The sequence below is a fragment of the Ranitomeya variabilis genome, chromosome 8 (genome assembly GCF_051348905.1).
Source record: "Ranitomeya variabilis isolate aRanVar5 chromosome 8, aRanVar5.hap1, whole genome shotgun sequence".
Classification (NCBI taxonomy): Eukaryota; Metazoa; Chordata; class Amphibia; order Anura; family Dendrobatidae; genus Ranitomeya; species Ranitomeya variabilis.
This window is the reverse complement of record NC_135239.1, coordinates 114,114,677-114,133,291: the sequence shown is the minus strand read 5'-3', so window position 1 is coordinate 114,133,291 and position 18,615 is coordinate 114,114,677. Positions and strand designations below refer to the sequence as shown.

The 18,615-nt window shown below is 40.4% G+C and overlaps 1 protein-coding gene across 4 annotated transcripts in view; it reads right to left on the bottom strand.

Annotated features, from left to right (window-relative positions):
- The window catches only part of HSD17B7 (hydroxysteroid 17-beta dehydrogenase 7), a 121,643-nt gene that overhangs the window by 23,376 nt on the left and 79,652 nt on the right, over positions 1-18,615 (bottom strand). For 3 of the 4 annotated variants that reach the window (XM_077277398.1, XM_077277400.1, XM_077277399.1), the window contains 3 exons: positions 18,337-18,531; positions 4,586-4,690; positions 2,317-2,373 (listed from right to left, as the gene is read on the bottom strand). In XM_077277398.1, coding sequence (XP_077133513.1) covers positions 2,317-2,373; positions 4,586-4,690; positions 18,337-18,531 — 357 coding nt within the window. Of the gene's footprint in view, positions 1-2,316; positions 2,374-4,585; positions 4,691-10,820; positions 10,974-18,336; positions 18,532-18,615 lie in introns of those variants that run through there. The other variant, XM_077277401.1, reaches the window with a different exon arrangement.

The following is an 18,615-nucleotide window of genomic DNA, read 5'->3' as shown; positions in this document are numbered from 1 at the left end:
TTGTGAATAACTAAATTTTTTCATTCAGGCTCAGACATTGCCAGAGGAGGAATCATATTACTAGAATTTGCTAAAAAGGTTTTACCGTATATACTCGAGTATAAGCCAAGAAACTCTGCAGGGTAATCAATACAGGGGAGGACAATTTTATATTACAGGATGATTTATGTAAACTAGAAGCTTGGGCTGATAAATGGCAAATGAGCTTTAATGGGGATAAATGTAAGGTCATGCACTTGGGTAGAAGTAATAAGATGTATAACTATGTGCTTAATTCTAAATCTCTGGGCAAAACCGTCAATGAAAAAGACCTGGGTGTATGGGTGGATGACAAACTCATATTCAGTGGCCAGTGTCAGGCAGCTGCTACAAAGGCAAATAAAATAATGGGATGTATTAAAAGAGGCATAGATGCTCATGAGGAGAACATAATTTTACCTCTATACAAGTCACTAGTTCGACCACACTTAGAATACTGTGCACAGTTCTGGTCTCCGGTGTATAAGAAAGACATAGCTGAACTGGAGCGGGTGCAGAGAAGAGCGACCAAGGTTATTAGAGGACTGAGGGGTCTGCAATACCAAGATAGGTTATTACACTTGGGGCTATTTAGTTTGGAAAAACGAAGACTAAGGGGTGATCTTATGTTAATGTATAAATATATGAGGGGACAGTACAAAGACCTTTCTGATGATCTTTTTAATCATAGACCTGAGACAGGGACAAGGGGGCATCCTCTACGTTTGGAGGAAAGAAGGTTTAAGCATAGTAACAGACGTGGATTCTTTACTGTAAGAGCAGTGAGACTATGGAACTCTCTGCCGTATGATGTTGTAATGAGTGATTCATTAATTAAATTTAAGAGGGGACTGGATACCTTTCTGGAAAAGTATAATGTTACAGGGTATATACACTAGATTCCTTAATAAGGCGTTGATCCAGGGAACTAGTCTGATTGCCGTATGTGGAGTCGGGAAGGAATTTTTTTCCCCATGGTGGAGTTACTCTTTGCCACATGGGGTTTTTTTGCCTTCCCCTGGATCAACATGTTAGGGCATGTTAGGTTAGGCTATGGGTTGAACTAGATGGACTTACAGTCTTCCTTCAACCTTAATAACTATGTAACTATGTAAGATTTTCAGCCCATTTTTTTTTCGGCCGAAAGTCCCCCTCTCGGCTTATACTCGAGTCATACTGAGGGGTCGGCAGGGGAGGGGGAGCGGGGGCTGTCTAATTATACTCACCTACTCCTGGCACGGTCTCTGCTTCCCCGGCGCCCCAGCTTCTTCCTGTACTGAGCGGTCACATGGTACCGCTCATTACAGTAATGAATATGCGGCTCCACCTCCCATAGGGGTGGGGCCGCATATTCATTACTGTAATGAGCGGTAACGGTGACCGCTCAATACAGGAAGAAGCTGCGGCGCCGGGGAACCAACCACCTGCAGGGACCGCGCTAGGAGCAGGCGAGTATAACGGGGAGGGGAGCGCTGCACGATAGTCACCTGCTCCTCGTTCCGGCGCCACTCCGTCTTCAGCGTCTTCTGCAGCGACGCTCAGGTCAGAGGGCGCAGTGACATGGTTAGTGCATGCCCTCTGCCTGAACGTCAGTGCAGAAGACGCTGAAGATGGAGCGGCGCCGGAACGAAGTCAGGTGAATATTGAAAGTGCCGGGGGCCTGAGCGACGGAGAGGTGAGTATGTGATTTTTTTTTTATCTCAGCAACAGCAAATGGGGCAAGTGTCTGTATGGAGCATCTTATGGGGCCATAACGTTTGTGCAGCATTGTATGGGGCAAGTGTCTGTATGGAGTATCTTATGGGGCCATAACGTTTGTGCAGAACTATATGGCGCAAGTGTCTGTATGGGGCCATAATCAACGTTTGTGCAGCACTATATGGGGCAAATATCTTTATGGAGCATCTTATGGGGCCATTATTAACCTTTATGCAGGATTATATGGGGCATATTTTAATATGGAGCATCTTATGGGGCCATCACAAACTTTATGGAGTATTATATGGGGCTCCTGATTCAATATGGATATTCAAAAACACTTAACCTACTGATGTCTCAATTAATTTTACTTTTATCGGTATCTATTTTTACATTTGACATTTACCGGTAGCTGCTGCATTTCCCACCCTAGGCTTATACTTGAGTCATTAAGTTTTCCCAGTTTTTTTTGATGCAAAATTAGGGGGGTCGGCTTATACTCGGGTCGGCGTATACTCGAGTATATACGGTAAAATTAAAATAATTGCATTCAAATACTGATCTTTATAAAAAAATAAAATACCAAATAAAAAAGCTTACCAATGCTTCAGCTCCATTATATGGTGAAATGGTAAAAGAGTTTATGAACATTCGGATCTGCATAATTAATAAAAAAAAATACATAAATATATTAAATCAAGAGTTTTTGAAGTGTTCTACTGTACAGACATAAATGTGTGTGGTTTTTTTTATATAAATCATCATGAATGTAATAGCTGCATACTTGGAAATGATAACTATATACATATACAACATTTAGAAGCACGCATTACAATTAAAATAACAAAATCCCATTATTTTCTTTGTGCAACATAAGAAAATTAAACTACAGGTTTTTGTTGTGTGATTAAGGTGTTAAAGGATACCTGTCAATTTGCTCAAACATGAAATAAAATAATGTATATTTCATTCTAAGGAGTGTTGATTTGCAGCTTATATCTCCTCCCAGAGTGCCCCAAACCCATTGCATTTCTAGGGCACAACAGTACATGCTACCGCTTGCATACAGTCAAATAAGATGAATGCCTGGACCCAAAAACCTGCTTCTCTGATATTCCTGTATGACAGACAAGAAAATGAGAGCACAAGGACAAATTTCCCCCCACTTCAGTAATCTATCATGGCATGTTTGTTGCTAGAGACTGATTATACTTGAGAACAGACAGTGGACATTAAGAGGGAAGATGTCAGTAGGATCAATCCCCCCCCCCCCCCCGTAAGCTGTTTACATGGGCAGAGGTCAATGTACCATGTTAGTCGACATTAAACCCACAAACTTAAAAAGTATTTTATTGGGATTTTATGTGAAATACCAACACGAAGTAGCAAGTATTTGTGAAGTGTAAAGGAAATGATACATGATTTTTCAATTATTTTAGAAATTTCTTCCACACCATCCATCACATCTTCAGAGGGTGGCAATGCAAAAGCTGAAGTAAGTAACTGCAGTGCTGCCCCCTGATGACGTGCTGTTCAGGGACTGAGTGCAGCCTCAGCTTCCTGCGATGCCACATTTGATACTTCTCTCAAGCAAAACGTCACAGGGCTAGAAGTTAACTTGGAAGTTACATGTGCATGTTGCCTGCTGCAACGCTGACATCGTACCAGGCCGCTAATTTCAAAAAGAGCTGCGGCTGCCAGCAGGCATGAGGCAGTTCTCAGGACCACAGAATATTGACATTGCCACTGGACCGAGTCCTACAAATCAATTAACCCCAAGTCTGCTCATTGAAGCATCGATACACAACCATCAACCCTGACATAGGGGCATTTTCTATGACTATGCAGTAATGCAGAGTATCTAACCTATGCAAAAACAAACAAAAAAAAATCTATTACCAATTTTCATCTACCTAACTGGACCTTACTATGAAATAAAACAGAATACAGAGCCATAGGCAGATGCCTCATACAAAGTACATGAAGAATAAGTAAGATTGAAGAATATAGGAACGTTGGACAGAAGATAAATGTTTTACTCTAAATTAGGGTACTGTCACACAGTGCAATTTTGATCGCTACGACGGCACGATTCGTGACGTCGCAGCGTCGTATGATTATCGCTCCAGCGTCGTAGACTGCGGTCACACGTTGCAATCACGGCGCTGGAGCGATGCCGAAGTTCCCGGGTAACCAGGGTAAACATCGGGTTACTAAGCGCAGGGCCGCGCTTAGTAACCCGATGTTTACCCTGGTTACCAGCGTAAACATAAAAAAAACAAACAGTACATACTTACATTCCGGTGTCTGTCCCCCGGTGTTCTGCTTCTCTCCACTGTGTAAGCGCCATAGCCGGAAAGCACAGCAGTGACGTCACCGCGTCACCGCTGTGCTCGCTTTCCGGCTGGCAGGCGCTCACAGTGCAGAGAAGCTGAGACGCCGGAGGACAGACACCGGAATGTGAGTATGTACTGTTTGTTTTTTTTACGTTTACGCTGGTAACCAGGGTAAACATCGGGTTACTAAGCGCAGCCCTGCACTTAGTTACCCGATGTTTACCCTGGTTACAAGCGAACACATCGCTGGATCGCTGTCACACACAACGATCCAGCGATGTCAGCGGGTGATCAAGCGACGAAAGAAAGTTCCATACGATCTGCTACGACGTACGATTCTCAGCAGGATCCCTGATCGCTGCTGCGTGTCAGACACTGCGATATCGTATGGATATATCGCTAGAACGTCACGAATCGTACCGTCGTAGCGATTAAAATGGCACTGTGTGACAGTACCCTTACATTTACATTGTATTTCATTACAGTAGCGGCACAGTTAAAAAAGCCCTAATGAAGCATAAATATGTACTTACCACCCACATAATTGGCATGATCAACATCCAGAAGCAAGATGGCAAGATCCCATAGGTAAGATTTGTCATAACAAGACCTGGACATACCACACTGGAATATAATCCCTGTATTGGAAAAAAAGATTATTAATCTAGATGCTCATACCATTTCTCTAGGAGGCACACTGTCAACATACTGTGCTCCTAAAGAGGTTATTGCCTTTCAGAGAACTTTCTTCTAAGTAGTCATAAAAACACAAACTAAGTACTACTTGACCTCCCTGGGTCAGGTGCTGAGGCTCTGCCACTGTGCTAGTCTCCGCTGTTTGTCTACAGTGCTGATTCCAAGTGTACAGCGCTGCAGTCAATCACTGTGGCATAGCTGACAAAGAGTGGGTGCAGAAAAGAGCAACCAAGGTTATTAAGGTAATGAGTGGATTGCAATAACAAAATAAGTCATTAAACCTGGGATTATTCAGCATGGAAAAACGAGGGCTTGAGGGGGGATCTAATTACAATGTACAAAAATAAGAAGGGACAGTGCAGAGTTCTTTCTATTTAACTTTTACACTTAGGCATGTGATAGGGACAAGGGGGCATCCTCTACGTCTATAGGAAAGAAGGTTTAATCATAATCAGGAAATAGAAAAAAATCCAGCTCAACGAGGTGGTGAAAAAGCAAAGTCTTGGTACTTTATTCACTTCATATCAAAAAAGAGAGGATAAAACAACAGCACAATATTATTAAAAACACTATCTACGCGTTTCTGGTGACATAGCACCCTTAGTCATGATAACTTTAGGAAGGCTCAGCCTTCCAACTGGCTTAACATTAAGGGCTTCCACAAATGTGGTGCCTCAATCTGTAAAATCTGTAAATTTACACAGAAATGCTCCGACTTCACGGATGCAAACAACCAAAAAACGTACCAAATCAAAACATTCCTTAATTGTAACACCACCAACGTGGTTTACATTATGGAATGTACAATTTGCCATCTTAAGTATGTGGGGAGCACGATACGTCCACTTAAAACAAGAATCCGTGAGCATATTTATGATGTGGAAAATGGTAACACCCATAGAAATATGTCACAAGTGTCACAACATTTTATTAACCAACATCAATCGAACCTCAACTCATTAAAAGTTTACGCAATTGAGAGGACACATAGACCCTTTAGAGGAGGAGATACTGAGATTACCCTTAGAAACAGGGAGACTTGGTGGATCTTTAAATTGGGGACCAGAATACCTTATGGTCTCAATAAGAGAAAGGACATCATGCTTTTCTATTAGTGTCATTTTCCTTAAAACGTATATAACTTAATTTTAATAAAAAAAATTTTCCCCTTTGGGATTTATATCCTATCATAATAATAGTAAAGCAAATATAACAAACATCCATAATGGATTCAGTTCGGGAAAATTGCAATATGTAGTGCCATCTCCAGTTTTCTGCTTTCGCCGGACATCGGTTTCCAGACATGGTTCGGGCGTTCGAGCTAATGCTCGTGTCAACATCACTCCCTATTGGTGTGTAATATTATTATTTATGAAATTTCTCTCTTCTGCAGCTTTTGTCGGATACAGGTCTTCATATACAATCGAGGTGTTTCATTAAGTATTAATACCTGCCTCTTTAATCATTTTTTGTATCCTCATAACCATCACCATGCCAATAATTAGAATTCTTTAGACACAATCGAGGTATTTCATTAAGTATGTATACTAACAAAAAATATATATTTTTTTTCTTAATGACAGGCTTCAGCACCTTTATGGTGCTTGAACTCACCTGTCAGATCTACAGATTTGCGATGTTCTCCCCCTTCTCTGCGTAGCTGACCGCTGCTCCATTGTTTCACGTCTACTTTTGCCCCCGAATGTCTCCAATGCAGTCCATAGGTTTCTTATCCAGTAAATTAATACCTGCCTCCTTAATCATTTTTTGTATCCTTATAACCATCATCATGCCAATAATTAGAATTCTTTATTTATTTATAGATCTTCATAGGTCTCCGATTTAGAGATCGCTCAAGATCCTGTGTAAAAATCTTCTTTGAATAAAAATTCTCTTCGAATGATTATCTTGGAACATATAAATGAAACACCCAACAGGTCTTTCATTTTGACATTGCTCCAATCATTTTCTTCCAGCTACTTCATAAAGAATTTGATATATCAAAAACTTTTTGGATATTTATTATTATATGTCACATAACTCCACATGCTTCATTTGTAAACAACGAATTATTATGGAATGACATATATGTATTCTGTATTTCCTTTTATATAGCCAAAGTATACATGTAGTCTGCTTGTTGTGTTTTTTTTCTGTGCTTTTTTTCTATCTGTCTTGTGCAACTAATTGCAGCTTGCACACACTATCATGTGTTTTTCATTTTGACTAGATTACCTTTTGTAATTAGTTATAGCACCGGTGTGCCTACCGGTTGCTAGCATAAAAGCATAGAACAGGCTGCACTAAAGTTATCATGACTAAGGGTGCTATGTCACCAGAAACGCGTAGATAGTGTTTTTAATTATATTGTGCTGTTGTTTTATCCTCTATTTTTTGATATGAAGTGAATAAAGTACCAAGACTTTGCTTTTTCACCACCTCGTTGAGCTGGATTTTTTTCTATTTCCTGCATTCCTCACGCCTTGACACAGTGTTTCCGTGCTCCGAGCCTCCAGGGACTACAACTATGGTGAGCTGGATTTTTTCTTTAATCATAATCAGACACATATTCTTTAATGTAAGGTCATGAGATTATGGAACTCTCAGCCATATAAGAATATAAAGCTTCATTCAGGTCAAAAGTACAAAGAGGACCTCGATGTCTTTCTTGGAAAATATTACAGTACTACATTCTGTGATGGGTCGTTTATCCAGGCAACTAGTCAAGTCGACAAATGTGGAACTGAAACAAACCAAAACAAGATAGGTGGAGGTCACTATTACCAAAAGATAATCATGAAAAAATTGACCCCTAAAATATAACATTTAATTATGAAAAGCTAAAACACGTCCATGTTTCAAATACACATACAGATAAGTAAAAAACAAATGGGGAGTATGATATGAATCTTAATCAGGGAAAGTCATATTACATTAGCATGTAGACTGGCGAGCCCTAAAAATATTCCCTATATCGAATTCTGCCTTTCAGTGGAGGTTGTAATGTAATTTGACTTTCCTTGATTAAGACTCATATCATACTCCTCATTTGTTTTTTACTCATCCATATGTATATTTGAAACATGGACATGTTTCAGCATTTCATAATTAGTATAGAAGAATAGGAGACAAAAAAAGCGCAAATAGGGTCTTATCCTCAGGATTGCTTCTAATCAATTATGAGAGAACTGCTCACCTGGTGGTACAAAGTAAAGGCGTGTAGTTTGTCAGCTGCTGCAGATCCACAGGTCGGCGCTGCGACCTCTTAGAGACGTTATAATAGATGAATGTGGATAAAATCTGCGCTGCTGTGACAAATAATAGATCCAGATATAGTTGTAAGGTGTTCAGGTGGTTTATTCAAAGCGTTTCGAAGCTCATGGCTTCTTCTTCAGGAAGTTTCCACACAAAGATATTACACATGGTACTGTTGCCTCGCTTATATACATACAAAATTCAAATAACGGCGCCAAGCAGTCTTCTGACATGTGACAGACAGTGTCAAAGTTCAAAAAAGCCGTATTACATTAAAATAAGCTGCTTTCAACATGTTCGTAAATCGTTAATATCATGATTACAATTGATGAACAATTTGATACAATTTCAATCATTTTTCAGAGTCCAGGACGGAAGAAAAATAAAAAAGAAAATGTGTGCGAAATGACGGGACAAGAACTTGTTTGGGGGTATAAACAATCCCCATTCTGCTCCCTCCACTATCCATATCGCTACGAGAGAAGTTGTTCCTGATGAATGAAATCGGCCAACACCCTTCTATATATAATTCATGTATATTTGCAATTGTTTATTAAATGTTTTAAAATGTAAAATTACCGTAATAAAGATAAAAATTAATAAAATATAGCAATAAAATTCTCCTTTTGGGTTTATTTTTTCTTCTTTAATGTGTTCTTCTAATAAGGTACTAATTTTGATAATTGTGGTGACATTTTTAAAATCAATGATAAAATAATCATTATATCCTCACTTGGAGCGAACCATGGAGAATTCCTTCTGTCATTCTCGTGGGCCAAAGTATAAATGAAGTACCCGTGAACGATCAAGAGAGACTAGGAAGCTACAAAAAAATGCTATCAACCTATACAATCGCTATTTCATTGCCATCGTGCTTTTAGTCTAGTTCATCCTGTTTTAGTGATTTATTCCGAGTTCAGAGAGATTAGTGTGCCAGTAAATCATTAAGCCGCTAATACAGGTAGTCCTCGACTTACGACGTTGATCCGTTCTTACACGGCGTCGTAAACCGAATTTTGATGTAAGTCGGACCATACATTCATACAGTACTGTGCCATAATAACAGTACAGTACTGCAAACGCTTAGCCTATCCAAACACCTATCCTAACACAGTACCCAACATAAATAGGGTGTTATGGCGTGCAGGAGACTCGTTTTCCTCGTGTAACCGGGTACAGTGTACAGTACTGGACTCTATTCTTCTGCCACTGCACGTAGTTGCATGTAGTTCGACTTACGACGCAAAAGCGTGTAAGTCGGAATGAGGCGTCGTATAAAGCGTTGTAACCATGAAACGATGTAACTCGAGACCGTTGTAACCCGAGGACTAACTGTACACCCGACAGACAGCCCGTGCAAGGTAATTATCCGGTCATGAGCCAAAAAGAAAAAAATCATGTCTGTTTGTGATAAGTTAAGTGGGCTCTATCTGACCGTGCAGTGGAGCCGAACCTAAGTAAAGGGAAAAGGAGTGAAAGGACTTGAGGAGGAGCGCAAATGAAGAACAGTTCGTTCCTGAGATCGCTCCATCAATTATTCCATAGGTGATCATGAATATAATATAAACTGTTTTGTGTCCCTTAATCCAATGTGACTATTTAAAAATGGTACATTTTCAGTTATTCAGTTATTATTCTTCTGTGACATTAACCTTTTTACCAATAGTTATGATTTTATATACACACATGTATATATCGAGTAATTTTAAAAAAAAGGTGACTAGAAATTATACTTTTTTATAATAATCGTGATGGGATTATATAGATAGATGTATTATAATTATTATAATACCTTACATAATACAGTGTGAACGGAACATTTACAGTATCATTAATCTATTAATTTAAAGGGTGACAATTAATTGCACATTTATATATCTTAAGGACAAATTAATCAATGAATGGTTTGCACTCATGAAGATTCTAGCACAATGCACTTTAGCTTCAACATTAATAAAAACTATAACACTAATATCTAAATTCATAGTAACCGTGATACCATAGTCACATAGTATTAGAACAATTAAGTAGATCAAACCAAAAAAGTTCTAGTGATGCGATACGTCCGTTGGTTTGTATTTCAATAACTGAAAATGTACCATTTTTAAATAGTCACATTGGATTAAGGGACACAAAACAGTTTATATATTATATTCATGATCACCTATGGAATAATTGATGGAGCGATCTCAGGAACGAACTGTTCTTCATTTGCACTCCTACTTAAGTCCTTTCACTCCTTTTCCCTTTACTTAGGTTCGGCTCCACTGCACGGTCAGATAGAGCCCACTTAACTTATCACAAACAGACATGATTTTTTTCTTTTTGGCTCATGACCGGATAATTACCTTGCATGGGCTGTCTGTCGGGTGTATTAGCGGCTTAATGATTTACTGGCACACTAATCTCTCTGAACTCGGAATAAATCACTAAAACAGGATGAACTAGACTAAAAGCACGATGGCAATGAAATAGCGATTGTATAGGTTGATAGGATACATTTTTTTGTAGCTTCCTAGTCTCTCTCTTGATCGTTCACGGGTACTTCATTTATACTTTGGCCCACGAGAATGACAGAAGGAATTCTCCATGGTTCGCTCCAAGTGAGGATATAATGATTATTTTATCATTGATTTTAAAAATGTCACAATTATCAAAATTAGTACCTTATTAGAAGAATCCATTAAAGAAGAAAAAATAAACCCAAAAGGAGAATTTTATTGCTATATTTTATTAATTTTTATCTTTATTAATTTTACATTTTAAAACATTATTTAATAAACAATTGCAAATATACATGAATTTTATATAGAAGGGTGTTGGCCGATTTCATTCATCAGGAACAACTTCTCTCGTAGCGATATGGATAGTGGAGGGAGCAGAATGGGGATTGTTTATACCCCCAAACAAGTTCTTGTCCCGTCATTTCGCACACATTTTCTTTTTTTAATTTTTCTTCCGTCCTGGACTCTGAAAAATGATTGAAATTGTATCAAATTGTTCATCAATTGTAATCATGATATTAACGATTTACGAACATGTTGAAAACAGCTTATTTTAATGTAATACGGCTTTTTTGAACTTTGACACTGTCTGTCACATGTCAGAAGACTGCTTGGCGCCGTTATTTGAATTTTGTATGTATACAAGCGAGGCAACAGTACCATGTTTCATATCTTTGTGTGGAAACTCCCTGAAGAAGAAGCCATGAGCTTCGAAACGCGTTGAATAAACCACCCGAACACCTTACAACTATATCTGGATCCATTATTTGTCACAGCAGCGCGGATTTTATCCACATTCATCTATTATAGCATTTCATAATTGAAAGTTATATTTTAGGTGTCCATTTTTTCAAATGTGGAGTTGGGAAGGAATTTTTCCTCTAATACAGGGTAACTAGCATCTGCCTCACGGATTTTTTGCCATCCTCTGGATCAACACGTCAAATTTTGCTGAACTTGATAGACTAACACATTCTCACTAAACGTGAGAAACATCACTCAACGCAAGTGAATTAATGGGAGGCCCAAGGGCAGCGTTAGGGGCAGGTAGACCAGGCAGCTGCCTAGGGCCCCCAGCCAGTGGCGTGCCACTAATAGCAGTACACCGCGTGGCCACATGGGGCCCGTAAGAGAGGCTCAGCGCCGCCCACTCCATAGCTCATTCAACTTATCTGCATCATAGACGCCGACAGTTGAAAGCAGTGATGGAGGAGAGAGCGCGTCAGCTGACGGTCCCTCTCCTATTGCCCTCCCCCTCTGCTTGTGACTCAGCGGGTGCGCAATGACGTCACTTCATGCTGTGAGAGCAGTGGAGCCGATGAGACCAGAGCAGTGTCTGGAGCAGAGTGGGAAACAAGGTTCAGGGGTGAGTAGTGTGTGTGAGTGTGAGTGAGTGAGTGAGTGAGTGAGTGAGTGAGTGAGTGAGTGAGTGAGTGAGTGAGTGAGTGAGTGTGTGTGTGTGTGTGTGTGTGTGTGTACACACACTATACTGTGTGCGTGGAAGCTGCCACAACTTGATCGGCTCCGTCACAACTTGATCGGCTCTGCTACATAGAGGCAATGCTCAGATCGCTTCTACGAAGCTGAATTGCAGACTTGCTATCAGCCCCGTCCACAGGGTGGCGCTCACAGCAATGCGGCATCAACAACCTTAGAGGTCTCATGGGCCCATCGGCGTGACATGATTGCAGATGTCACCGATGGGCTGCAGGGGGTCTGTTGAAGCCCTCCGTGCTTATAACTACGGAGCTCATTTAAAATCCTGCAGGTGTCCGGGCTTCAAAAGGAGATTTCTGGTATATCAATCAGATAATCGCAGCTTTAAGTCCCATGAGGGGACTATTCAGAACAGTGAAAAGTAAAAAATGTTTTCAAAAACATGAAAAGAAAAAAAACAAAAACAAAAAAAAGGTTCAAATCACCCCCATTTCCCCCATTAAAAATAAAGATATAAAAAAATAAATAAAATTAAAAAAATACACGTGGTATTATTGCATTGAGAAAATAATTAACCTGATCGGTAAACACCTTAAAAAGGAAAAAAAATTTCAAAACTAAGTTTCTTTGGTCACTGAAATTCTATGAAAAATGTTGTAACAAGCCATCAAAACGTCACATCTATCCCAAAATGTTATCAATTAAAAAGTTGTATCACTCTGCAAAAAAAAAAAAGCCATCACACAGCTGTCTACTGAAAATGAAAACGTTACGGTCTCAGAAAATAGCGACACAACCCAACATTTTTTTTTTGCAGACTTCTGATTTTTTCACCACTAAAATAAAAAAAAAGTTGGACATGTTTGAAATCGGCATAATCATACTGAGGAGAATCATATTACAAGGTCATTTTTACCACATCGTAAACACAAATCCCAAAATACAATGTTAGAATTTAATTTTTTTTTCCTTCACAATTTCACCGCATTTGGAAATTTTTCCCGTTTTCCAGTACACAATGTGGTAAAATAAATGGAGTCATTTAAAAGTACCAAAAGAAAAAAGGAATATAGTCAGCTTACCGGTCTTGGACGAAATCCCCAGACCTGCCAACGCCCAGCACGGTTCAGGGTGAGCGCCCACAGCAAATGAAGACAAAAAGAGAAATGATCCAGCTGGAGGTGGAGGCAGTTCAAACTTTGTGAGACTTTATTAGGGTATGTTTCCACGGTAAGTAAACGCTGCTTGTTTGACGCTGCAGCGTCAAACAAGCAGCGTCCAGATGTTCCAGCATAGTGGAGGGGATTTTATGAAATCCCGTCTCCACTATGCGTGGAAACCCGCACGCGGCGGCCCTGCGACTCCGGACATGCTGCGCGTCTTTTCAGATCGCAGCATGTCCGTACACCTTGCGGGGACGCAGCGTCCCCGCAAGGCATATCACAGGGCCCTATGGCAAGGGGTGCGATGATCCCGGATGTGTACTGTACACATTCGGCATCATCGCGTCCCAGAAAGGGGGCGGGGCTTAGCGCCGAGCGGCTTCGCCGCTGCGGCGATAACGCTGCCCCTCCGGACCGTGGAGCCATACCCTTAGACAACTAAAGCGATAAATAGTTCTTCAAAATGAAAAATCTTTACATATCAAACACCTGGCACACCAGTGAGGAGGATCAACGCGTTTCAACTATGAAGTCTTACTCATGATCTACCTGATAGTGCAATGAGAGCATATATATAGTGTGCACATGACATTGATTGGACAAACAATTAAAAATGCAAAAAAAAATAAAAAATTTTGCAAAGGAAAAAAAAAAAAAAAAAGGAAAAGAATAAGGAAAATCACCGGTTAAAATTATCATAGAAATAACAGATTGACATATCTATCAGATGCAGTGAATTCTAAAGCCCTGTCTGCCTCAGCTGTGTCCAGACACTTTTACAACGTGCACAAAGGAAATTTAACTAGCCTCAGATTCTGTGGAATAGAAAAGGTTTACAAACCTCCGAGAGGAGGTAATTTACAGCAGAAACTTTTTAATCGGGAAACGTATTGGATGTTCATGTTAGACACACGTATTCCCTATGGCCTTAATGCTAGACATGATTTAATAAAGCAATATTAACTTATGTTCAAGTAATGTTCAAGCAATGTCTCTTAAGGGTATTTCATATGTCAATCTGTTATTTCTATGATAATTTTAACCGGTGATTTTCCTTATTCTTTTCCTTTTTTTTTTTTTTTTTTCCTTTGCAAAAAAATTTTTTTTTTTTTTTTTTTTTTGCATTTTTAATTGTTTGTCCAATCAATGTCATGTGCACACTATATATATGCTCTCATTGCACTATCAGGTAGATCATGAGTAAGACTTCATAGTTGAAACGCGTTGATCCTCCTCACTGGTGTGCCAGGTGTTTGCTATGTAAAGATTTTTCATTTTGAAGAACTATTTATCGCTTTAGTTGTCTAATAAAGTCTCACAAAGTTTGAACTGCCTCCACCTCCAGCTGGATCATTTCTCTTTTTGTCTTCATTTAAAAGTACAACTTGTCCTGCAAAAAACAAGCCCTCATATGTCTATGTGGACAGAAAAATAAGAGATATGGCTCTGGGAAGAAATGGAGGAAAAACAAAAATGCAAAAACAGAAAATGACACTGTTGTGAAGGTGTTACATCTGAACAAGCTGCTCTAGGTAAGGGCAGTACCTATTGTGGACAGGACTGCTGTACCGTTAGACAAGACACATAAAAATGGTTATCCAGGCTCCTACGCCAGTGACTGACGGTTGCCTTATGTGGATACACATCATCAGTCTCTCACTAGTGTTGGTGAGAAGTAAAATAAAGCAGAAATCTGCTCCAGATCAGAACTGGATTTCAGATTCTGCTGTATGGACAGAATGAACACGGCACTTCACAGTTTTGATTAACCGGCTCCAGAGTTTTTAACACAAGAAATCTTAATGACTATGTATGTAAATAGACTATATCTTTAAAGGGAATCTGTCACCAGGTTGGGCCGATAAGAGATACGGCCAGCACCTTTCAGCGCTGATATACAGCATTCTATAATGCTGTATATCTACCCCCAACCCGACCCGCAAGAGAAGAAAAATAATGTGTGGATGATGCAGGATGACGCGTGGCTGCATCATCCACACATTCTGCTCAGCATCGCTCTCCTGCGCAGGCGTATTTCTGTGCCCTGTTGAGGGAAGAGTAAAGTACTGCAGTGTGCAGGTGCCGCGGTAAAGGTCAAAGAGCCCTGGGGCATGCACACTGCAGTACTTTGCTCTGCCCTCGACAGGGCACAGACATATTCCCGCGCAAGAGCGCGATGCCGAGGAGACCCTGTGGATGATGCAGGGACGCGTCATCCACATGAAGCAAGCAGGAGGACAGCGATCATATGAAGATGGGAGGCGCTGGACCATGATCAGCAATGCCCATCGGACCGGACCGCCCTGCAGACGAGTATAAGTTATTTTTCTTCTTTTGCAGGTCAGGTTGGGGGCAGATATATAGCATTATAGAATCCTGTGTATATCAGCTCTGAAAGGTATCCAATCGGCCAAAAGCTGGTGACAGGTTACCTTTTAGCAGCAAAACCTCCAACAAAATATCCAAATATGTGCAGGAAAGGAAAGCAACTTAGACTACGTTCACATGTCCATTAATGATCTGTTAGAATGGATCTAGCAACAAAAAAAAGTTAGACAACTTTTCAGTCTGTTTTTCAAAAACTCATCTCAGCTGGATCCATTTGTTAAGATTGAAATCTCTAGACAAAGGATCTGTTTAATTAGTAATGATCAAAAACCCGATAGCTAACAGATCCCCTTTTGCGTGTTGTATCCATTAGATATAGAAGGCAACAGATGGCTAATTTAAAGGGAACCTGTCAGCAGGATTGTGCTGAGTAACCTACAGACAGTGTCAGGTCGGCGCTGTTATACGGATTACAATGATACCTGGTGATGAAATCCATCTTGTGGTTGTTTAAGGCTAGTTTCACACATAATTTTTTTGCTGTCAGGCTCAATCCGGCGAATTTTGAAAAAAACAGATCCGTTGCAAATTGTGAAAAACTGATGCAACGGATCTGTTTTTTCGCCGGATCCGACTAGCAGGTCCGGAGTCGAGAGTGAGAGTGTGTGTGTGTGAGTGAGTGAGTGAGTGAGTGACACTTTATTTTTCCATTAATGGCCCTGTTTCAGGACTGATAGGAGCGATCAAGGTTAGAAATAAAAAAAATGGATTGCACTCGACCCAGTGTTATACTATGGGACAGAGCACATTTGCAATTGTTTTCGTATGCCGAATCGGAATGAGAAAATCGTAGGATGCTGCAATAATTGGATAATATATACCCATACCAGCCTATGGGTGCGTGTGGAACATCGCATTGCACTCGGATGTCAGAGTGCAGTGCGATTCCTGCAGATGCTGGCAGCAGAGGAGATGGAGAAACTACTCCGCCTCCACCACACCTGTGCTGGGATTCTCTCATGTGAGAGGATCGGGGCACAGAGCACTGACACTCCGCTCCGCTCCGGCTCGCAGCAGAGCAGGAGCCATTAGCCTATCGCATCCGATGTTATACAGCCTTAGGGCTCGCTTCCAGTGTTCCAAGCGGACCTTTTAATTGATACACTTTTGCTCTGCATGCAATGTCTCAACCACTTTTTACAGCTCCTTCCTTGCAAGAGAGAGAGAGCCCAGAATGGAAAACACTAATGATGAACATATCCTAAAAAAATTTGGAGCATACTCAGTTTAAAAAAAACGGAATCTGCCACCTGATTCAGTCGTTTCATGGATCCGGCGCCATAGACTTCCATTCTAGCAAACGCCGGATCCATCGATGTCCGTTTTTTCAACAGACACAAAAAACGTTACTATGTCCATTTTCTCCGGAAAACAAATTTCCGACGGATCCGGTGAAAAACGGATGAAACGTGAGGCCATCCGTCGCTAATACAAGTCTATGGGAAAAAAACGGATCCGGCGGCAACTTTTGCCAGATCTGTTTTTTTCAACATTCGACGGATTGTGCCTGACCGCAAAAAACTGATATGTGAAAGCAGCCTAATCTGTATTTGTACTTTTCAGTTAATGATGTTATCGTGCTCCAGGGTGGCCTGTGATGGGGTCTTTATGTGCTTCTCTGCTTAGGTATTCACCTGTATTGGCTTATAGCAGGTCACTGGTCCCTCACTGACCAGCCCCCTATTTTACATACTGTATAAAATATGTATTAAAGAAACAAAAATCACATTCATCAGGCAGGTGCCAGGGCCTGTGCTGCATTAAATTATTTTATTTAGTGTGTGAGGCAGTGAGGGGGATCATATGCGAGGGTCGATACGTTTACCCCAGGATGAGGACGGAGTCATAGTAAACCCGCTGGAATGCCTTGTATTTACAGCAGAACGCCTGTGAATCACAAGGCAAAATAAAAGAAAGTGTAGATTGGGTCCAAGTAGTTGACCCAGTCAGATTTTTAGGAAAACCCTGCCTATCTGTCGCACTGCACCAACCCTGCTGCACTACAAGTGATATACATTTACTCCTAAAAAAAAATAAAAAAATTCTGTCTCAAAATGGCGCCTGCGCAGTAGCATTTAATCGGGGAGCCAGACAAATGCTACTACGCAGGCACCTTCGGCACCATTTTGCTAGAGAAAAAAAAAAATTCTCCACCAAGATGGTGCTGGCAGCGCATGCACAATAGAATCTATCGGATCGCCGGTAGATGCTACTGCGCAGGCATGGCAGGTGCCATTTTGAGAGAGAAATTTGTTTTCTGAATTAATTTATATCCGCAAATAAAATAATTAAATGCATATTATACACATGATCATGCTGCAGTGCTGGCACCTGCCTGATGAATGTGATTTTTTTCTCAATACATATAATATTCAGTGTGTAAACTAGGGGGCAGGTCAGTGAGGGATCAGTGACCTGTCAGAAGCCATACAGATGAGTACCTAATCAGAGAACCACATGAAGACCCCCCCACAGGACGTCCCGGAGCACGAACACATCAGTAACTTAAAAATGAAAATAAAGATTAAATGACAACCACAAGACGGATTTCATCACCAGGTATCATTGTAATCAGTATAACGGCGCCAACCTGACACTGTGTGTAGGTTACTGTGCACAATCCTGCTGACAGGTTCCCTTTAACGGATCATTCCATACACTTCAATGTTACAAAAAAAAAAGAAAAAACAGATCCAGCTGAAATCAGTTTTTTTGGAAAATGGACTAAAATTGGGTCTGCACAACTTTTTTTGCCTAAAGATCGCTGCTGGATATGTTCTAACAAATCATTACTGGACATGTGAACACAACATTATAAGGCTAAGAACAATCCAAACTTACCTGTTTATTGTAATTTCTGTTTAAGGCAACACTAAGCAAGTCGGTGGCGTATTTAGAGGAGCTGTAGGATTCCTGCCCTTGTCGGTGTTGATAGTCTGAGAGACTGAACGCAGATTTTCTAGCATTGCTGGATGATGACCAGATAAGTTGGGAAGGATTATCTGTGTGACACAAAAGTGGTTCTAGCTCTTTAATCTGTAACATAAAAAAATATTCATGATACTTCGCATAATGTGTCTGAGGAGGTGAAATATCCTGTTTTCTAAAGAAAAAATATAC